Source organism: Neoarius graeffei, chromosome 2 (genome assembly GCF_027579695.1).
Source record: "Neoarius graeffei isolate fNeoGra1 chromosome 2, fNeoGra1.pri, whole genome shotgun sequence".
NCBI lineage: Eukaryota > Metazoa > Chordata > Actinopteri > Siluriformes > Ariidae > Neoarius > Neoarius graeffei.
Window position 1 is genome coordinate 32,514,568 of NC_083570.1, and position 24,296 is coordinate 32,538,863.

Below are 24,296 nucleotides of genomic sequence, written 5' to 3' on the forward strand. Positions count from 1 at the left end.
GAAGGTGCACATTTCCAAGATTTTTCCAAGAAATTTCCAAGAATTTTCTGTGCCAGATGAGAAGAACATACCTCCCCCCCATCTTCACCACTTTCTATAGGAGCACCATAGAGAGTGTACTGGCCAGTTGCATTTCTGTCTGGTTTGTGGACTGCAAAGCCTCAGACTGGAAGATTGTGCGAAGAGTGGTGAGGACAGCGGAAAAGATCTGCAATGTCTCTGCCTTGCATCCGACATTGCAGTTGAATGCTGTCTGACCAGGGCTCAGAACATTATAAAAGACCCCACCCATCCGCATCACGGACTGTTCTCCCTGCTACCCTCTGGCAAGAGGTTCCACAGTATCCGGAGCAGAACAACCAGGTTCTGTAACAACTTCTTCCCCCAAGCCATCAGACTCCTGAACTCTAAATAATCCCCTATCTTATATATCTGGACAAGAACCTCACTATCCGGAATATGTGCAATATCCTACATGCTGCTATAAATCCTTTACTGTGCAATATATTTAATATATATATTTAATATATGTAGCATAGTTAGTATATTTTATTCAAGTTTTTTTTTTAATTAAAATGATCTAATTGTAAAATTTGATATTTTGCTTGCTGGACTATGTGCAGTAGTTATATGCAGTAGTTATACTGACGTAAGCCAGTGGAAAGAAATTTTATTCAAATGTGCATTCTGAATGTACCGGTACAGGTGAATGACAAAGTTATCTATCTAAATTCATGTTTCTGATACATGCCTCCTATGAGCTTTTGACCATATCCAACTCGATCCTTACTCTGCCACCAACTGAAGGTGTTTAGTTGCCGTTCTTAGCTTGCAGCTACCAAGAAAGAAACTACTATGAAAGAAAAGTGATCATGGAACGTCCAACAAAACCGCAAAAGGCTACTTCCAAAGGTGATACCGAGCATGCCCAGTTGTTCTCACCACAGGTGGCAAGAAGATCCTTGTATCTTGCCTTGTTATGCTCAAATGCTTCTTTCATGTTTTCCTCCCAAGGAACAGTAATTTCAACCAACAGCATGCTTCTGGCAACGTCTGACCAAATGACCAGGTTTAGCCTCTTGTTAGTAGTAACAATATGGGCAGGAAACTGTAGGGCTTTATCGAGATCAACCGCAACCTGCCAGTCAACAGCACTGCATAGAAGCCTTGTTTTCTTTGTATGCTTTCTTTCCCTAGGACACTCACCTGTCTTAGAAAAAGTAACTCGGGGGACCACTTGCTGTATTGGCCCTTTGTTGACTGCCTTACACTGGTCTCTCACTATGGTCACCAGTGTCTCCAGCACTTAATTGTGGCACCATGTGTACAGTTGTAGGAGCTGTCTGCAGGAAGACAGTACATGACAGAGGGTTCCACGCTTGACACCACAACAGAGATGCAGGTCGGAGTCCGAGTATTTCCACAACTTAAGGTTGACAGGTGTTGGGAGAAAATAGTATACCAAGCACAGTAAGAAAGTAATTGCAGGCTGGTTCATTTGTCACATGTGACTCTCCTTGCCTCAGCTGCTTCCCATCATAACTATGCTCCCTGCTTGATGTGTCCTACTACGATGGTAAGGCAGGTTTCCTCCTCCAGCTCGCATAACTCTTGGACCACCATCTTTCGGTGGCCCTTTGCTCCCTGCTTTGAAAACCACTTATGATGTGTGATGCCCAGGCCTGCTCTTCCTGTCTGCACCACGCTAATCATATCCTTAGTTCGAAGGCTTACTTCCACAATGTCCACTGCAGTCCCCACAGACCATTTCCTTCTGGAATGGAACGTTGGCTGAACGTCACATACTACCTTGTCATGTGAGTCTCTCAACATCAAATGAAAGTGAGCTTTAGCTGTTTTAAACTCTTCTGTGAGTGACAGCAAAGGCAGATTAAACTTTCCCTTTTTCATGTACAGCCCAGGCATAGAGAAACTTGGAGGGACACCCAACCATTTGCGCAAGTACTTGCTGATGTACCGTTCAATGCTTTCCACTCTGGACAGGGAGAGCTCATACACCTGGAGTGGCCAGAGAATGCATGATAGGAGGCCAAACTGGAAACACCAAGCTTTGAACTTGCCCTGGAGCAGCATCTTGTTAATAACTTGTATACCTCTCTTAGCTTGATCTTCAGCCTCTACACCATGGTGGTGATCAGTCAGCGGGAAAGTATACCATCTGCCAAGGCTTTTCACAGGTTTCTCCCTGACCATTAGAATTCTCCCACCACCTATAAAGAAATGCACCTTCTTAATCAATTCTTTTATTAATGACAGATTGCGGCTCTTCTACACCTTTGGCTTCATCCGAGCCCACGCAAATAAATCATCAAAGTGTTGCAACAGATTCTCGGCCTCCACTTTTGATGGGATGAACAGTGTAATGTCATCCATGAATGCCTGGCTGGGCAGCAGTTCAAAGCCATCCCCCAGCAACTGTCCCTTTGCAGCAGACTCTAGGCCTCTGAGGATGAGCTCCACTGACATTACAAAGAGTAGTGGTGAGAGGACACAATCCACCATGATCCCAATCTGTAGGGACTGCCACTTTGTTATACATTCCTTGGTCGTGAAATGCATACAGCTGAAGTATGTTGTTAAAATGGACTCTGCCTTCTGAGGTACATGAAAGAATGCAAGTGTTGTCCAGATGAGCTTGTGCAGTACTGAGCCATAAGCATTGGCCAAGTCTAGCCACACCATATACAGCTCTTTATTGTTTTGTTTGGCTGTCTGGATTGAATTCCAGATCATCTGTGTATGTTCAAGGCAGCCTGGAAAACTGGGAACACTGGTTTTCTGTACAGAGGTGTTAACATAGCCGTTACATAGAAGGTAAGTAGTCATCCGACGGGCTAAGATTCCAAAAAATATCTTGCCTTCTATGTTTAACAATGAGATTGGACAAAACTGCCCAATACCAACAGAGTTCTTTTCCTTAGGGATCTAGATGCCATCCGCAAGATACCAACACTGTGATACAATGCCCTCCCTCCAGGCTTTCTTTAAAAGATGGAATAGCTATCTCAGCACACATAGGCAGTTCTTATACAATTTGTATGAAATGCCATTGGGACCAGGTGCACTTTTAGCTCATGCTTTCTTAAACTCCTGGGCTTCCAAGAAATGATATTCCGACATGTCAAATGGGATTCCAGGCTCTGAGGGCTGTGGAATGCCTTGCAACTGTGGAAATGGCACATCATGCACTTCATAAGCGTAAACAGACCTCAGATGGGCTTCCAGAGCTTTCCTTGGTACTATGAGTGTTCCACTCTTTGCCTCCTCAAAGAAATGCTTTGCAAATGTATACAGATCTTTGCAAAATGTGTTCTGAGCCTTCTGCTTCGTTTTCCGTCTCTTGCGTAAATTTTCTGCTCTTGCCAGAGTGAGAATTCTCTTCTTGATGTCATCCAGAAGAACTTGTATTCCTGGCTGCTGAGATGGGCTTGATGCTTTTAACCGAGACTTCAGACGTCTCGGCTGGACACACAGCTGACCCTTTTCCACCTGCCTCCTATTGTGCCTCTTCTCATTCTTATTATGCTCCTTAGTAACTTTCTGACTGAATCTCTCCAAACAAAAGTCATACGCTACATTACAGAAGATGTTTATTTGCTGCTCAACAGGTCCACACAGTGTTTGGATTACTGAAAGTTCCTGATTGATGTTTGACCAAGCTGAACTATCACTGCTCTTGGGTCAATTGATTCTTTCCTTGCTTGGTATGTCACCGAGGGGCTGGTGCTGTACAGCGATGGGCTCCTGAGCACTGTTTTATAAATCCTGGCTCTGGTTCCCATTAATTGACTTAATAACCTTCTAAGAAGGCCTGCGTTGCTTGAAGATTGTGCACCATCATGACTGATGTATGTGCAAACCTCGCAAAGTGGAAAAAAAACTTTCCTGCAGCAACAGGCTGTAACCATTGACAATTGACCATTGTCCATTGCCCATTCCAATCCATTATCCAAGGTTCCATCTGTGTGGTCAATATATTCTCCATCCCTGCTACAGTTGACCTGAAGGCATATCTCATATTTTATATATATATATATATATATATATATATATATATATATATATATATATATAATATGAAATAGTGTCAATGTTCACTAGTCATGGTTAAACAGAAGAGTGATCGAGTGCAACCATAACAGTTACTTCAGCAGAGAAAGAAAGAACACAATGTGTCCTTATTATTCATGCAATGCTGCCAAAGGTACTGACTCCTTAACTGGAGAGAACAGCAGTATATTAATGCAATCAAAGGCCTAGATAAAGTGAATGATTTATATAATCTAACTAATTACAACAGTGAAGGACCGAAACAGCAATAACAGACTAATGAAAGAGCCACGATCAGTTGAAAACATGGGCATTACTGAGCAGATTTACCATTAGGATATGGCGTTTCACATAGTGTGAGGAAATCTACGATAGGATAGTCCATCTCCAGCACGGCAGTGGTCTTCCCATGCATAACAGTCAAACATGGCCGCCGACCAACTGTGTCGTATGATAGCCCACCAGACAGGATCATAAATGGATCCCTGCACACACACACACACACACACACACACACACACACACACACACACACACACACAGTATGAATATATGACTGTAATTCACTTGACTTGGATATTTGTGTGTCTGCACAAAATTTGTATTGTGCACGTTACCCTGCCCTCGTTGTCTTGTACTCTACTTTCAGAATGGGTTTACATGGCTCTGGCTTCTTTCCATCCTTAGGCTGTTTTCCTAAAACAGAAGCAGAGCAGATGAATTCAATAGAGCTGCTCAAAATACTGTACCTCATCTCTTTTCATTGACCTCACTCCTTCTCATTACTACTACCCTAGCTACTGTAGTAAAAATTCCAACTGGATATGGGAGTAGCAACAAGGCTTTAAAATGTGTTCTTTCATAGTCATGGAGTAAAACAGCCATTACAGCATCAAGGGTTTGAAAATGATAAATGCGTACAATAAATTAAGGCCAGATTTACTCAAAAAAAACAAATCCTGTGTGACAGTAAAGATCAGCTGAAAGAAACCAGAATGTTAGATGTGTGGATTGTGAAAAGTCTCGAAAGGTGCATGTTCAATAACATGGATTTCTCTATGGGAAAAAGTGAATGGTGGACTAAAGCATCCACTAAAGGGTTCACTTTCCCTTCCCTCTGAAGGTTGAGAAAATGAGTGTACAAAATGCCCCCCAAACAAACAAACAAACAAACAAACAAACAAACAAACAAACAAACAAACAAACAAACAAACAAACAAAACAAAAAAAAACCAAAACCTGATTGCTCTGTGTGGGTGGAAAAAATTATCAAATTACAGTACAAGCCATTTCATAGAGCTACATGGTGTAACCTTTTCAAACTGATTATAGTCATTAATTTTATAATCTATTGTCCGAAAAAAAGCAATATTCTAGCAAGTGTGTGTGTGTGTGTGTGTGTGTGTGTGTGTGTATGAGAGAGAGAGATTAAGTTAGAGGATTTGTATGATAATTCATAAACCTAATTTCCTCATTTAAAAAAGCCATTAGCTTGGAGTGTCTAACTACCAATAAAATTCACATCTTGATGGCTGCTGTAAAATGGCTATAAAAATGGGATATCATGTATCACATAATCTTTGCTGGGATTAGTAATTCTGTCTCTCACCATGTGGGGTGATTGTCTGTGCAGGCTTGGCTGGGGACTTTATATTCCATATGGTCAGTGTGCCGTCTGAGTGACTACAGATGAACTGCTTCCCCTCATGGTGCCAGGCCACAGAATGGATCGCCTGAAATCCAGAGAGAGAGAGAGAGAGAGAGAGGAATAAAAGGTCAGAAGGTTCATCACTACTATATAATACACCTCTCCAATCCGGAGAGCAGATGTTCCCAGCCCCTGTAGCATTTGGACATTATTATTACAATGATTCTCAACCTCGGGGTCACGACCCTTTGTGGGTTAGCCGTAGATGAGGATGGACTTACATAAGATTTTTTATAATGTAGTTATAATAAGCATATAACCTTGATTTGTGGAATATATGTGGAACAAATGACAAACTGACAAACTGTCAAATAATAATAATAATAATAATAATTTTCCCCTCCAATTTTATACCTGAATACACCTGTCATGTTAATCAAAGTGAGTTTTACACCTTACATTGGCAAAACACAGCGGATATTTAAAATAAAAGTATCATTGTGTGGCATGTCACGGTTTATGGCTAGAAACACTACTAAATACACCATGGGCAATTTTTTAGTCCATAGCCTACTGTAGCAGCAGTGCACAAACTGGCAACGGTTAAAATCCAAACTTGCCATTTTCTCTGAGTAGCGCAAAAGAAAATCCTTCATCCTCTTGTCTGGAGATCACAAATTCAGATCCCTACGATGCCACAGCCATTCATGGCTGGGAGTCTAACAGAGAAAAATTAGCCATGTTCTCTGGGTGGGATGGTCATACGCTCTCTCGCTTGTCAATCACAGCACCACCAACCAATTGCAAGTGTCTGTGAGCTCATGCGTTCTGAAGAGGGTGACTAGGACTTTGTGTTACACTGTACACAGAGTGTTACACCGCCCTGTGATGGAGAAAGAGCAGCAGTTCAAAAAGATTTGACTGGCTGACTTTACATGTCTCGGAGGAATCATTTGACAGCCATCATCCTCCCAGGTTGGTAGCTGTTGTATGAACTAGCCAAGATTAAATAAGGGATAAAATGATCTAAAAAAAAAAAAATCAAAACATTTTATACCAAAGTTTTTATCTAACTACCACAGAACACAGACGTCTAAAAGCGACATGAATTAATGAAGTCTATGTGATCAGACAGTGGTAATGCATATTCACAATAAGTACAGATTATCTCATCTCTTTTCATTATCTCTAGCTGCTTTATCCTGTTCTACAGGGTCGCAGGCAAGCTGGAGCCTATCCCAGCTGACTACGGGCGAGAGGCGGGGTACACCCTGGGCAAGTCGCCAGGTCATCACAGGGCTGACACATAGACACAGACAACCATTCACACTTACGGTCAATTTAGAGTCACCAGTTAACCTAACCTGCATGTCTTTGGACTGTGGGGGAAACTGGAGCACCCGGAGGAAACCCACGCGGACACGGGGAGAACATGCAAACTCCACACAGAAAGGCCGTTGCCGGCCGCGGGGCTTGAACCTGGACCTTCTTGCTGTGAGGCGACAGCGCTAACCACTACACCACCGTGCCGCCCAGTACAGATTATATGCATTTTATATATATATATATATATATATATATATATATATATATATATATATATATATATATATATATATATATATATATATATATATATATATATATATAAAAAACCAGTGCAAAGAGTCACAGATAGTGATATACAAATAAACACTAAACTAGAACTTGCTAGGACTTATTTAACCCTTTCTACAACCCCGATTCCAAAAAAGTTGGGACAAAGTACAAATTGTAAATAAAAATGGAATGCAATGATGTGGAAGTTTCAAAATTCCATATTTTATTCAGAATAGAACATAGATGACATACCGTATCAAATGTTTAAACTGAGAAAATGTATCATTTAAAGAGAAAAATTAGGTGATTTTAAATTTCATGACAACAACACATCTCAAAAAAGTTGGGACAAGGCCATGTTTACCACTGTGAGACATCCCCTTTTCTCTTTACAACAGTCTGTAAACGTCTGGGGACTGAGGAGACAAGTTGCTCAAGTTTAGGGATAGGAATGTTAACCCATTCTTGTCTAATGTAGGATTCTAGTTGCTCAACTGTCTTAGGTCTTTTTTTGTCGTATCTTCCGTTTTATGATGCGCCAAATGTTTTCTATGGGTGAAAGATCTGGACTGCAGGCTGGCCAGTTCAGTACCCGGACCCTTCTTCTACGCAGCCATGATGCTGTAATTGATGTGATTGATCATGTTGGAAAATGCAAGGTCTTCCCTGAAAGAGACATCGTCTGGATGGGAGCATATGTTGCTCTAGAACCTGGATATACCTTTCAGCATTGATGGTGTCTTTCCAGATGTGTAAGCTGCCCATGCCACACGCACTAATGCAACCCCATACCATCAGAGATGCAGGCTTCTGAACTGAGCGCTGATAACAACTTGGGTCGTCCTTCTCCTCTTTAGTCCAAATGACACAGCGTCCCTGATTTCCATAAAGAACTTCAAATTTTGATTCGTCTGACCACAGAACAGTTTTCCACTTTGCCATAGTCCATTTTAAATGAGCCTTGGCCCAGAGAAGACGTCCGCGCTTCTGGATCATGTTTGGATACGGCTTCTTCTTTGAACTATAGAGTTTTAGCTGGCAACGGCGGATGGCACGGTGAATTGTGTTCACAGATAATGTTCTCTGGAAATATTCCTGAGCCCATTTTGTGATTTCCAATACAGAAACATGCCTGTATGTGATGCAGTGCCGTCTAAGGGCCCGAAGATCATGGGCACCCAGTATGGTTTTCTGGCCTTGACCCTTACGCACAGAGATTCTTCCAGATTCTCTGAATATTTTGATGATATAATGCAGTGGCCGCTGCTGGTTTTTAAAACAGGGGAAGCCCAAATTACGCATTCATCGTAAAACCTGTAGGCCGGATATCAAAGCATAGAAAGGTGTGCCCCATTAGCATAGTGAACTAGACAACTCTACCTAGTGGCAGAAAGTATTTTTGCTTGTACATTTCATGTTATAGTCTGGCTTGCCAGGCTAGTGCCTCATATCCTTAATCAAAAATATCAAACATCCAAAAATCATTGGCTATTCAACGAAGAGCCTTGAACATCATACCCTGATATGCAACACAGAGTCACAACACCCAGCTGTGCAACACATCCTTGAACATCTTCTGCAACACAGTCTGGAAATCCATAACCAGGTAGGCTATGCAACACACAGAACCTTGAATATTATACCCAGGTATAACCTATAACACAGAGCCCACCATTCTCTTAACATTACTGAACAATATACACACTTCAGATTCATGAACATTATATGATGCACACTATTTATACACAAATTCTGCCCTCCGCTCCTTTTCCAGAAAATGGTCTGTGACCCTGTCATACTAGCTGGTTGTGCTTTCCAGAGACTTCACCAATTTCTGTTAGCAGCTAGCACTGCAGATCCCAATAAGGCTCAAGCTAGCCTACAACCAGCTTGAACTACAAATGAAACAAATGAGTTAATTCACGAATGATCAAACTGATAGAATGGATGAAGGTTAACGGAGCACAACGAGTAATATTCACATTTATTTACAGAGTAATGTACAGAGACATCAATGAGAAGAAACGTTTATATGAAAAGAAATTCGGACAGCACTTTGGCACACGACTACACTTTCTCGACATCCGCTAGGGACTGACTGATCATGCTTCTGTGTTCCTCGCCGACGCCGAAGTACAGAGCCCGCCCTCCTCATGTCTTTCAAACACTACCTCCAATAATCCTTCATCAGCCTGGCTTCTTGCCCCTCCCACTGTCTCGTTTAGTCCCAGAGAAGCCCGGCTTCCCCGGAAGTGACGATTTTGTCGATTTTAACCAATAACAACTAGCCAAAATTGGCTGTTCAGAGCCCTCTCATAGACTGCAACAGATACCCGGCTGCCAGCCATAGAGCCCATTGAAATAAGAAAGGTTACAGGCAGTGTTGCCAGATTGGGCGGTTTTAAGTGGATTTTGGCAGGTTTTGAACATATTTTGGCTGGAAAACGTCAGCAGTATCTGGCAACACTGGTTACAGCCTGGCAGCAAAGGTGATTCTCATAGCGAACTGCAAGTTCGTCAGACATCACTCAAATAAGTTACAGGATAGTTATGAACGTAAATACAATCTTGGGCATATATTATGTTATGCAAGTTATTGTTTTAATGAGAATTCAACGTCGTAGATGCCGCAGTTTGGGGAGAGAATTTTAGGGGAAGCTCGGCTTCCCTTGTTGTCTCTGAGAAATCGCCCCTGATATAATGCACTGTAGATGATGATATGTTCAAACTCTTTGCAATTTTACACTGTCGAACTCCTTTCTGATATTGCTCCACTATTTGTCGGCACAGAATTAGAGGGATTGGTGATCCTCTTCCCATCTTTACTTCTGAGAGCCGCTGCCACTCCAAGATGCTCTTTTTATACCCAGTCATGTTAATGACCTATTGCCAATTGACCTAATGAGTTGCAATTTGGTCCTCCAGCTGTTCCTTTTTTGTACCTTTAACTTTTCCAGCCTCTTATTGCCCATGTCCCAACTTTTTTGAGATGTGTTGCTGTCATGAAATTTCAAATGAGCCAATATTTGGCATGAAATTTCAAAATGTCTCACTTTTGACATTTGATATGTTGTCTGTATTCTATTGTGAATACAATATCAGTTTCTGAGATTTGTAAATTATTGCATTCCGTTTTTATTTACAATTTGTACTTTGTCCCAACTTTTTTGGAATCGGGGTTGTAGCAGTACATTGGCATTCCATTCCACCAGCTTATTGAACATTTTCAAATAGTATAAACAAATAATTTATCTATCATCACAAGTCTCTTATAAGATTAGCCAGGACACTGTTGCGTTTCTGTGTAGAATATTGTGACTCTGTGTTTAGTTGCTGGTGAGCAGGGTGATGGGAAAGGGGACGGCTGTGAGCCCCCTTCAGGACAAACAATTCACACATCTCCACAATAACATTGGTACAGAGATAAAACGGACAACACAGCTAAAGCTTTTTTGATAGTGAAGCACTGTATACAATAAAATTATAACATTTAAATCTAGTAGGCTAGATAAAATACTTATGAAAAAATGCAAAATCTTAAAGCAAGTCTATACCATCATAGGAACCATTAACCATTTCTGTGGAGTGTGACAGCACAATTAAATTCAATGCTGAACACAGGCATCCCCAAAACAGGTGCAAATTCTATTTTTGGCCTCTGGTAAAAAGAGTTAAGGGCTGTAAGGTAAAGTTCAGTGCCCCTGTGTGCATCAAATTATAGTCTAGGTTAGATATAACAGATGTAATAGATAAGCTGTGACTTCTCATGAGATGAGAAATCGTAATGCCCAGGTCAGATGACAAAAAGACGCATGCTGCAACCTGCGATCGTTCGTGTGGTGACTGATCGCAGATGGACACAGGCATTTTGCGTCTAATCCATTGTTGTGGTCAGACATATTGCAAGACGCAGAGTTTTTAAGCTGAATCAACCAGTCGGAAGCAGACACAGCTAGACGCAGGTTGATGCAGCGCACAGAAAACCTTTAAAAAATATAAGGCCATAAGACTGCTCACAGGTTGTTGTAAACTATTTGCAGGTGCAGTCTGCATCTACTTGCAATGCATCGCAGCCATCTCTTGTCTTCCCCTGCGTCAGCCTGCATCTAGCTACCACTACCTGCTTCAACCTGCGATTGGTCGCTCGAGTGTTGCATAACTGCCTGTCTCTACATGCGCCAACTTGCTATTTGCACCGATTGGAAGCGAATCGCAGCTGAAATGCGAACAGATCATGATCCACTTGCATCAACCTGCCTCTACTAAAGACCCTCTGCAACACTCTGTCATTATCTGCATCGTCGTGCGTTGACCCAAGACCCATCTTGCGTCTACCTGCGATTTTATTTATTGCAGATAGATGCAAGTAGTTGAAAACTAGTTGCAGCCTGCTGTCTGACCTGGGTATAAGCTTATGATTTCTACTAATTGCCACTTTAGGAGTTATTGGGGGGTTTGTCTCAATGTAGGTGGAGAAAAAAAGCACCATAATGTCTCACCATAAAGTGAATTTTTTCATCTTCAGCTGTTTAACAGAAGCCTACAGATATTGTACCAAAATAGTTAGGTATTTGGAGCTGATTCCCTCAACCTTCACTAAAGCCTGAGTCCCAGCTTAAAAGAAGTAGCCCCTCAACACGATGCTGCCACCACCATGCTTCACCTCTACCTTCACTAAAGCCTGAGTCCCAGCTAAAAAGAAGTAGCCCCTCAACACGATGCTGCCACCACCATGCTTCACCATGGCCATGGTGTTCTTTGGGCATTAAGCTGTCTCATTTTTGTGCCAAGCATATCTTTTAGAATTATGCCCAAAACATTCTAACTTGGTCTCATCAGATCATAACACAATTTGTCACATGGTTTTGAGAGCCAAAGCCTCCAAACCTCAACACTAAATCACTCACAGACCATCAAGAAAACAATCGTCACTCAGCATATCCCCCTTCCCTTTCTGCCACATAAATTAAAACAACAACAACAACAACAACAAATGAGTGTATATAATTCATACTTCTGGAATTGTTTGTGTACATGCTTCCTCTCACACATACTGCATCAGATCTTGTTTTTATGTTCCATATTTAGCATGCTTAGCTGTTCATCTGATAAAGACATATTTCCACACAGAGACCTACATTTAGGTCAGCAACTGAGAATGAAACGAGTTTTTTTTTCTCCAGATGGTTTAGACGCTGAGAGCTGGAACATGGAGACATTACAAGCTCACACTTCAAATCGAAAACCTCAATAGCACAACAATCAGACACTCTGAGAGAGAGAGAGAGAGAGAGAGAGAGAAATAACAGGGAATTCAGCAGAAGAGACAGGTGAAACAGAATGCTTATTATATAATTAAAACAGAGCCTACTCCTGCGTAGCTTAATCATGCTCTGACCTTATTTCTAGTGCTGCAAAGAACTACCCAATCTAATCAATGAAACATCATTGCAGGAGCATCAGGGACTAAGGAGTGGTTTATATTGCTATAAAATCAATTTATATTAGTGTGTATTACATTCTACCAATCTGATTATTCAGAGAGTGAATGAACAGAACACACATGGCAGTGAGTGCTACACCTACATTAACACCTACAAGAAAGAAAAAAAAACAGTGGGGGGGGGGGGGGTGTTGGTGCACAAATAATTATACAGGAGACTCTGCAGAATATCGCAGCATTGGTTTACCATAAATTTCACAACATTGATGGAAAAACATCCATGAGTGACTAGAGGACAGGATTGCTTTGCTCTCCTGTTCTCTTTCTCTGCAGTCATAGGATGTAGACGGAGGGCTCTACCTACCGTCTCTAACTCCGACACACACGCACACACACACACACACACACACACACACACACACACACACACACACACACACACACACACACACACACACACCATCATCACTCATGCCGAGACCCAATTAAAGCTGGGCTGTTGATGTTCAGGGAACTCGATGGCCCACAGGGAGAGAGGGAGAGCCAGAAATAAACAATAGGACTGTTCTGTATTAAGAGTTACATGATTGTTTAAATTAATTGGTTATACTGAAACTGTCTGCTGGGCAGAGCTGTTAGGTACATGTCAATAAAACACTGCAATTAATAAAAATAAATGTAGAGCTATGCATTGAAAGATTACAGTGTCTTGCAAAAGTATTCATCCCCCTTGGTGTTTGTCCTGTTTTGTCGCATTATAAGCTGGAATTAAAATGGATTTGGGGGGGTTCGCACCATTTGATTTACACAACATGCCTACAATTTTAAAGGTGAAAATTGTTGTTTTATTGTGACACAAACAATAATTAAGATGAAAAAACAGAAATCTGGAGTGTGCATAGGTATACTTTGTCGAGCCACCTTTTGCTGCAATTACAGCTGCAAGTCTCTTGGGGTATGTCTCTATTAGCGTAGCACATCTAGCCACTGGGATCTTTGCCCATTCCTCAAGCCAAAAATGCTCCAACTCCTTCAAGTTATATGGATTGCGTTGGTGTACAGCAATCTTCAAGTTATGCCACAGATTCTCAGTTGGATTGAATCAATTGGCTTTGACGAGGCCATTCCAAGACATTTAAATGTTTCCCTTTAAACCATTCCAGTGTAGCTTTAGCAGTATGTTTAGGGTCAATGTCCTGCTGGAACGTGAACCTTCATTCCAGTTTCAAACCTCTGGCTGACTCAAACAGGTTTTCCTCCAAAATTGCCCTGTATTTAGTGCCATTCATCTTTCCTTCAGTCCTGACCAGCTTTCCTGTCCCTGCAGATGAAAAATAGCCCCACAGCATGATGGTGCCACCACCATACTTCACTGTAGGAATGGTCTTCTCAGGGTGTTGGGTTTGTGCCACGCACGGTGTTTCCCATGATGGCCAAAAAGATCAATTTTAGTCTCATCTGACCAGAGAATCTTCCTCCACGTGTTTGGGGAGTCTGCCACATGCTGTTCGGCAAACTCCAAATGTGTTTTCTTAAGCAATGACTTTTTTCTGGCCACTCTTCCATAAAGCCCCACTCTGAGGAGGGTACAGTCCATTTCCAGATGTTATCCATCCATGTTAACCTTTGTCTGCCTCTGGAGTGTCTGCCTTCAGCTCCTCCTTCTAGGACATGTCTCTCCAGGGAATTATAGTCTCTGGAGATATGTCCATAGTAGTATAGCTTCCTCATGATTATCATACTTAATATCACTGGTTTGGTGTTTATTCTTTCCAGGATGGTGTTATTTGTTATCCTTTCAGTGTAGGATACCATGAGGATTCTTCTATATATTCACATCTTAAATGCTGTCAATTTCTTTTCATCTGCTGCTTTGAGTGTCTATGTCTCACATCCATAGAATGCAACTGACCGTACCAGACTCCTTAGGAGACATTGGGTCAAATAAAATTGAACAAGTGCATCGATTCACATACCTTGGGGCAAAATTAAATAGCACAAATGAATGCAGCATTCATAAGGAGGAATGGCACTGTAGTAAACTCTGGATCATATGGAAAGACTGCTCTGTAAGCATCAACACCTTACAGAGCGGTCTTTCCATATGTTCCAGAGTTTTATTTGACCTGATGTATATATATCAAATTTTATTTGACCTGATGTATATATCTGCTTGTATGGGTATCTTACTAACCACCATAATCTTGGTTTTCTTGACATTCACCAGCACCCCATAATCTGCCGAGACCTGAGCCACACGATCTAGAAGAGCTTGTAGGTCTTTTTTGGTTGTGGCTAGGAGGGCAGTGTCATCTGCATATCACAGATTGCTGATTGTTCTTCCTCCTATTTTGATACCAGTGTTGTCAGGGATTGCAATCCTCATGATTGCCTTGATGTAGATATTAAAGAGGTGTGGGGAGAGAATGCATCCTTGCCTCACCCCTTTTCCATTGAAGAATGATTCAGTCTCTCCGAATGGGGTACACATGTGGGATGATTGTGCAGTATATAGTTTTTCGAGAAGGGCTACTAGGTGTGGTGGTACTCCTAGTTGTATCATTGTCTTCCAAAGCTTGGCGTATTGAAGACAGTTGAAGGCTTTTGAATAGTTGAGGAAACATATGTATAAAGGAATGTTGGTTTCCCTCATTTTCTCCATTATCATGCACATGTTGAAAAGCTAGTCTCTGGTGCCTCTTCCACTTCTAAATCCTCATTTTGCTATAATGGATTTAATGGTGGTCCATGGGATATTCAACGTTTTTTTTTTATAACCCAACCCTGATCCATACTTCTTCACAACTTTGTCTCTGACCTGTTTGGAGTCCTCCTTGGTTTTCATGTTGCTTGCTTAGTAGTGTTGCAGAGGCAGGGTCCTTCAGATTGACTTATACAGACATCATGTGACAGATCATGTGACACTTTGATTGCACACAAGTGGATCTTGTCATCTCATCTCATTATCTCTAGCCACTTTGTCCTGTTCTACAGGGTCGCAGGCAAGCTGGAGCCTATCCCAGCTGACTACGGGCGAAAGGTGGTGTACACCCTGGACAAGTCGCCAGGTCATCACAGAGCTGACACATAGACACAGACAACCATTCACACTCACATTCACACCTACGGTCAATTTAGAGTCAGTCACCAGTTAACCTAACCTGCATGTCTTTGGACTGTGGGAGAAACCAGAGCACCCGGAGGAAACCCACGTGGACACGGGGAGAACTCCGCACAGAAAGGCCCTCGTCAGCCACGGGGCTCAAACCCGGACCTTCTTGCTGTGAGGCGACAACGCTAATCACTACACCACCGTGCCGTCCGACAAGTGGATCTTAATCAACTAATTATGTGACTTATGAAGTGAATTGGTTGGACCAGCTCTAATTTAGGGGTTTCATACAAAAGGGGTTGAATACCTATGCACATTCCAGATTTCTGTTTTTTCATCTTAATTATTGTTTGTGTCATAATAAAACAACAATTTGCACCTTTAAAGTTGTAGGCATGTTGTGTAAATCAAATGGTGCTAACCTTCCAAAAGTCAATTTTAATTCCATCTTGTAATGTGACAAAACAGGACAAACACCAAGGGGGATGGATACTTTTGCAAGACACTGTAGATAATACTAACCCCATTTCCAGAAAAGTTGGGATATTTTCCAAAATTTAATAAAAACAAAAATCTGTGAATTGTTAATTCACGTGAATCTTTATTTAACTCACAAAATTACAAAGAAAATATATTCATTAGTTTTACTGACCAACTTAATTGTATATTGTAAATATAAACAAAGTTAATTTGACACCTGCAACACACTAAAAAAAATTTGGGACCGAGGCAATATAAGACTGAAAAGTTTGTAGGATGTTCAAGTAACACCATTTTGGAAGATTCCACAATAAGCAGGTTAATTGGTAACATGATTGGGTATAAAAGGAGAATGCACCAAAGATCAGTCTTTGCAAGCAAGGATGGGTCGTGGCTCGCTCCTTTGTGCCAAAATTCATGAGAGAATTGTTAGACAATTCAAAAAGAACATTAATCAAAGCAAGATGTTAGGTATTTCAAAATCTACAGTACATAATATTGTGAAAAGATTCAGGGAATTCTGAGAAATCTCAGTCCATAAATGACAAAGTCGGAAACCATTATTTAATGTGCATGACCTTCGAGCACTTAGGTGGCACTGCCTCAGAAACAGTTACGCTGATGTGATAAATATAGCCACATGGGTTTGGGAATACTTCAGAAAACTGTTGTCACTTGACACAGCTGGATCCAGAAATGCAATCTGAAACTGTATTACGCAAGGATATTCATCAATTCTATGCAGAAATGCCACCAATTTCTCTGGGTCCAAACTCATCTCAGATGGACCGAAAGACATTGGAAATGTGTGCTATGGTCAGATGAGTCCACATTTAAGCTTATTTTTGGGAAAATCAGATGTCGAGTTCTCTGTGCCAAAGGTGAGCAAGAGAAAGGTGCAAAAGCTAACATCTGTGATGGTAAGGGGGCGCATCAGTGCCCACAGCATGAGTGAGTTGCATGTGTGTGAAGGTACTATTGATAGATTGGGGCATATATTAGGATTTTAGAGACATATTCATCAAGGCAACATTTCTTCCTGAGAAGTCCATGCTTATTTGAGCAGGACAATGCTAGGCCTCAGTCTGCATGGGCTACAACAGACTCAGACTCAGTGGACTTGACTAGCCTGCTGTCAGTCCAGCTCTGTCTCCTATTGAGAATGTATGGTGCATCATGAAGAGGATCAGACAACGGCGACCATGGACTGTTGAGTAGCTTAAGTTTTATATCAAACAAAAACAAACAAAAATACCAATTGCAAAACTGCAACAGTCAGTATCTTCAGATCCCATACAATTAAAAAGTGTTATTAAAAGGAAAGGTGTAACACAAATGGTAATAATGCCTCTGTCCCAACTTTTTTTTGAGAGTGTTGCAGGCATCAAATACTAATTTTGTTTAGAAGAAGAAGAACAAGAACAACTTTATTTATCACATGTACACTTAAGCACAGTGAAATTCCTCTCTACATTTAACCCATCTGAAGCAGTGAACACACACATGCACATACATGTAAGCAATGAGCACACACACATACCCAGAGCAGTGGGCAGCCATGCTACAGTGCCTAGGGAGCAGCTGAGGTTTAGGTGCCTTGCTCAAGGGTACTTCAGCCCAAGGCACTTCACCCCATGTTAACCTAACCGCATGTCTTTGAACTGTGGGGGAAACCGGAGCACCCAGAGGAAGCCCATGCAGACACGGGGAGAACATGCAAACTACACATAGAAAGGCCCCCTGTCGGCCACTGGGCTCGAACCCAGAACCTTCTTGCTGTGAGGCGACAGTGCTAACCACTACACCACCGTGCCACCCATTTATATTTTTCATCTCATCTCATCTCATCTCATTTCATTATCTCTAGCCACTTTATCCTGTTCTACAGGGTCGCAGGCAAGCTGGGGCCTATCCCAGCTGACTACGGGCGAAAGGCGGGGTACACCCTGGACAAGTTGCCAGGTCATCACAGGGCTGACACATAGACACAGACAACCATTCACACTCACATTCACACCTACGGTCAATTTAGAGTCACCAGTTAACCTAACCTGCATGTCTTTGAACTGTGGGGGAAACCGGAGCACCCGGAGGAAACCCACGCGGACACGGGGAGAACATGCAAACTCCGCACAGAAAGGCCCTCACTGGCCACTGGGCTCGAACCCAGAACCTTCTTGCTGTGAGGCAACAGTGCTAACCACTACACCACCGTGCCACCCATTTATATTTACAAAATACAATTAAGTTGGTCAGTAAAACTCTTGAAAATATTTTCTGTGTACTTTCGCCAGTTAATGTCAGCTCTCATCCAAGACCCAGAAGTCCAGAGTTTGTGACAGCCTTCAAACATGGCCACCGTGGACTACAATCACCAGCAGTCACTGTACTGCCCTCCTTCTGCTGAATTCTGATCTGCGCAGCACCTGTTCCTCATTGTACTCAATTACCACAGACTATTTAAAAACACTCAGTCATCTGGCTCATTGCAAAGCATCACTCAGTGTACACTACCTGACTTTACTGAGCCTTATTATTCTGTTCTGACTTCTGACTTTCGACTAGCTTCTGCCTCTGACTCACATTGATTTCTGCTCTGCCTCTGATATTCTGTCTGCACCTCGCTTGACCCTTGCTTCATCATGACTTCACCTGAGGGTTATGTTTTAGATTTGTTTGCCAGTTTGCTGAAGGTGTGCTCTCTCCATCTCTCTTGAAATTGCATCCAAAACCTGACAGAATATTTTGCCACTATCATGGATGCAGCAAAGGAGAAACAGCAAACTGCTCTTTCAGCACAGGGACACTTGTTAGGAGAACACCAGCAGATGCTGAGGGAAATGAATGTCTGAATCTCCCAACTCACTGCTGCTGTGTTGCAGGTGCTCCTGAAGTATTCCCTGCCAGCTGTGAGTTTTCCGATGCTTGTGCCAAGACCAGATAAATTTTCTGGGGAAGTTTCTGACTGTAAGGGTTTTTTGCTGCAGTGCTCACTCTTCTTCACAGCGCAAATAGGTACCACTGACCAACAAAGAATTGCTCAGTTTATTAACCTGATTACTGGGAAGATGCTCCAGTGGGTGACCACTATATCGGAAAAGGGTGGAGAGCCAACCTCATATGAACGATTTGTGGAGCAGTTTATGCAGGTGTTCAATCACTGTCTGGAGGGCATGAAGATTGGTGAGTGGTTGCTAGCCCTATAGTATGGGGAGAGAAGGGGTGCTGACTATGCCTGGGAGTTCCACACCATGGCTGCGGGAAGTGGATGGAATGAACCGGTCCTGAAAGGTGCTTTTCGCCAGGGCTTTGACTCCCTCATTGAAACTGAGCTGGTGTGCCGTGAGGAATAGCAAACACTAGACTCCCTTACTAACCAAGCCATCAAGCTGGACAAGCTCCTCTGGAACTGACCATTGCTGCAAGGTGCCACACCGAGTGCTCTGGCCACAATGACCCCAGCACCCATGAAGATCTCCAACAACCATATGGTGTGTGCCGAGCATGAGCGGAGTCGCAGGGAGGGGCTGTGATTTTACTGTGGTGGCGCTGACCACCTGCTAGCCCACTGTCCCATTCAGCCCAGAACTGAGGGAGCATTGAACACCCCTGCATCTCTCCTGGCGAGTCTACCTACACCTCCTCAATGCCAATTTCTTAAGTTAGATGTACTGCTAAACTTCTTAGATTCATTCCATGTTCTTTCTACCCTGATAGACTCGGGGCTGCCAGCAACTTCCTTGACAGTGAGGTTGTCCAGAGGCTCGGGATACCAATGAGCATCAAAGTCATTGATGGTGGACCCATCGGTGAAGGATTTGTCACCACATGCATACAACCACTTGAACTCTATGTCAGCACTGTGAACAGAGAAACTATTTCCTTTTTCGCCACCAGAACCCAAAAACAGGCCATCATTCTAGGTTTTCCATGGTTACAGCTCCATGATCTCCAGATATCCTGGTATGACAGGGAAATTTGTCAATGGTCCACATTCTGCAGGCAACACCATCTCTATCTTTCCAAACTCATCCTAGCCTCCACCTCATTTGTTTGCCAGTTTGCTGAAGGTACAGTCTCTCTCTCTCTCTCTCTCTCTCACACACACACACACACACACACACACACACACACACACACACACCTGCATCTGCTAGCTGTCTGCAAAACCTGACAATTAAAGGTGATTTGAATTCAGTAGCTTTCGGTTCACTAAACAAAAATAATTGGGTGTCAGGGAAAATTCTTTTTATGTCCTACCCTTGAAAAATCTGAAAGACCACAGACCGTTTGATCCTGAGCTCAGGTTACTCTCTGTGTGGTGCGTGTTCTACCTAAATGGGTTTGTCTGGGTTCTCCAGTTTTCTCCTACCTCCAATTAGGAGTTACTGGCTACACTAAATTGCCCGTGTGTGAACAAAAGTGTGTGTGTGTGTGTTTTTTTTTTTTTTTGTGTGTGTGTATGTGAGAGAGAGAGAGAGAGAGAGAGAGAGAGAGAGAGAGAGAGACAGAGATGGCATCTCTTGTATTATGAGTGTGTATTCCTGCCTCTCATCCAGTGTTCCCAGGAACAGCAGCACCACCATGATCCTGACCAAGAAAAAGCAGTTTTTTAAGATGAATTAATAATTAAATCATAAATGAACAAGACCCAAAAACTATTCATTGTCCAAGCGAAGCAAGTATGAGCATGTGTTCTAAATGTTGTCCAAAACATTATTTAAGAGTTGGTGATAGAAATAGAAATGTGTATTAAAAGAGTGAAGCTTATCGGAAAGGTGTGTAGGTGAGAGTACTGTTTAGTTACCAGGTGACGGATCTTTAGAGTTTAAGGGCCTAAGTATGTCATTATTGCTAGTCATTACCTGAAACAGATGGGTAACAAAATATTGAGAAACTGAAAGAAAATCCATCCATAGTTGTCTTTAATTTTTGATTAATGCAACACTTTCTACTTTGGTAATAGGACCAGATGGTGGAGACTGACTGGACAGGAAACAGAGTGATGAATAATTCTTGGAAGAGGCTTTCATTAGATGGCTTTAGGCCCTTCTATCAATGTGATGCAGTGATCAGGGCAACACTCAGTTACCTCATATTTATCACGACACACACACACACACACACACACACACACACACACACACACACACACACTAATGCCACCAGGAGAGTAACCCTCCATCTGTTTAAAAGTCCTCAACTCCTCTTGCCATCTTCCTTCTCAGAGAATCTCTGTCCTTCTATCCATCATCTTGTCACATGGATCCAAACATCAGAATATATCTCCCTTCCTAATTTAGAGATAAGAATGACCTTCAGGATGACAACTACAACACCACCAGCACAACTCAGATCACCAACAGCAGCACCACACACACACCGACCAGACCAATATGAAAAACAACAGCACCAACATCATCTACACCAACATTATCAGAACCAAAACCTTTACCAACAAAACCACACAGTAACCCCACACAAATCACCATCAACAACATGAACACCAAACACACCAGAAGTAAAATCAATACTTCTCACATCATCGATCACTCACACCAACACCACACACCAACCCCACCTGCACTAACATCAAAACGGACACTAAGCAGACAAGTTTCTTGTCCCCCCCCCAATCTGTCCCTCTCATTTACATGTCGGTTCTGGGATCGAGATGCTGACCTCTTCTGCTCCTTGGACCTGCCTGATCCATCCTGATGACCTATGTCTGGTTGGAGTCTCATCACATCGCTCCTGTGGAGGACGGCCCCATATGGACAGTTGAAAGTCACACTTGGAAGACACTCTGGACACTTACAATAATGCTTTTATGGCTGAGGACTACAGTTGACTTGCTAACTTTAGGACTGCAGTTGTCATGAACAGTTTTGCACTCAAGTTTCCATCAATGAAGAGTTTATAACATCAATGAAACTGACTTTATGTAAAAACTGTTAATGTTATAGTCATGTTGTCTGTTGTTGCCCAAATGAGGATGGGTTCCCTTTTGAGTCTGGTTCCTCTTGAGGTTTCTTCCTCATGTCGTCTGAGGGAGTTTTTCCTTGCCACCGTCGCCACAGGCTTGCTCATTGGGGATAAAATTAGCTCATGTTTTAAGTCGTTCAAATTCTGTAAAGCTGCTTTGCAACAATGTTTATTGTTAAAAGCGCTATACAAATAAACTCAACTTGACTTGACTTGTATGAAAATCAGCACCACTAACACCACCTACGGTATATCAACATCACCACCCTCATCAACATATAATTATAATAAAACTATAATTATAATACCAAGTACAATAAAATGCAACATTTATTTTCCTATTCTTTATCAACTTGAGTTTCTTTTTCTTAAATAAAAAAACCAAACATTTTGTTTCATTTTCTTAATAACCAACAATAATTATTCACCCACATTTATAAAGATTGGAGTAAAATACAATCGCTTAATAACTAAAAACTATAAACTATTTAAAATGAAAAATGTTAATAACAAATAGGCCTTTTCTTAATAATGTTTTATGAATGCTTTAATACCTCAATTTGCTTCTCTTTTCTTTAGCTTTCAGCAGTCTGTTAAGAGAGAGGTCTGATTTCTTATTAAATCCATTTCTACAGTCAATTGCACAACAGCTCTTTCCTAAGAATCCCCTCTCATGACACAATTCCTGCCCTCATTTTAATAAATTATGGTCACATTTTAAAAATTTGTTCTAAATAGAATAGAAGCCTGCTCTTTATTAATGCATCAATGGTATGGACAGAGACAATTGAATTGACTTTTATTATAAGGTTGGAATGACCTATAAAGCTTGTCTGGAAGGCATGACCGTGATTGAACTAAAAATTAAGGAACAATAGAACGAAGGAACATGGCCATGAATTAGTAAAATGTGGCTATAATTTAACAAAAATGAAGGATCTAATTAGTAAAACATGGCCACAATATATTAAAACATGGCCATGAATTATTACCGTTTTTTATCTTTTTGTGTCACGAGTGGGGCTCCATACTTTCCGAATTTATCTCTGTTTTTTGGTGTGCGTGTTTTCATGGCATTAGAGCTGTGTTACTTCCAGCTATGGCAAAGTCACATGCATACTATTGTGTGTTACTGTGCCCTCTGCTGTCTGAACACAATTATAGCTAGGAAAAACTAAGAGATTACATAGCCTGGTAATAATTGTGATTTACTTTTTATTTCATTAATTCGAATCATAAATTTGTACCTAACTAGCATAGTTAGCACAGAGAGAGAACGAGAGAGAGATGAAGGAGACAGAAACAAGACACCAGAGAGAAAGATGGATGTGATTTGACTCTTTGTGTGAGTGTTAAATTCCCTGGTGCAGTGCTCAGCCTTAGGCTCAACATGTAGCATATAATGACTGATGTAAGCTGACTGCTGCTGTTGACAAAGGTCATCAAATTTCTTTAAAGTGAAGCAGCACTTTGGATTCTTGTGAGTCTCTCTGAGAGGCATGTTAATAATTTCTTAAGTAAAATATGCTGCTACCTATATTTATGTCTATAGCATTTATTTGAACTATTATTATTTTCACTCTTATTCTACTTCAAGTCTGGTTTGTACTCAATTTTATAAGGTTGGAGAATACAGAGCATGGCATCCGAGACCATTCCTCTTTACAGAATCTCTTCAGATTCCATCCAGGGTACTAGGTCAGGTCAGGGGACTGAACTTGCCTGTTATAAACTGGCCTGGAAGAGGACCAAAGTTTATTTTGCCCCCGCATACAGTGAGGACAGTAAGAGAGGCACAAAAAAATCTTGAAGTATCACTGTTGGTCAATTACAAGAAAAAGTACAATGCTGGAGTTTCCAAGTCTCCAAATCCACCATCAGATGCCACCTCCATGCCAAGAGATCTGGAAAGTATGCCAGAAAAAAAGCCTTGTCTGTCATTTAACCACAAACATAAG

At 41.7% G+C, this 24,296-nt stretch overlaps 1 protein-coding gene across 4 annotated transcripts in view; it reads right to left on the minus strand.

Annotated features, from left to right (window-relative positions):
- Positions 1-24,296, minus strand: part of stxbp5a (syntaxin binding protein 5a (tomosyn)) — a 322,570-nt gene that overhangs the window by 57,234 nt on the left and 241,040 nt on the right. For all 4 annotated transcript variants that reach the window (XM_060914103.1, XM_060914104.1, XM_060914102.1 and 1 more), the window contains exons 8-10: positions 5,681-5,804; positions 4,689-4,767; positions 4,402-4,556 (exon numbers count right to left, since the gene is read on the minus strand). In XM_060914103.1, coding sequence (XP_060770086.1) covers positions 4,402-4,556; positions 4,689-4,767; positions 5,681-5,804 — 358 coding nt within the window. The remainder of the gene's footprint in view (positions 1-4,401; positions 4,557-4,688; positions 4,768-5,680; positions 5,805-24,296) is intronic.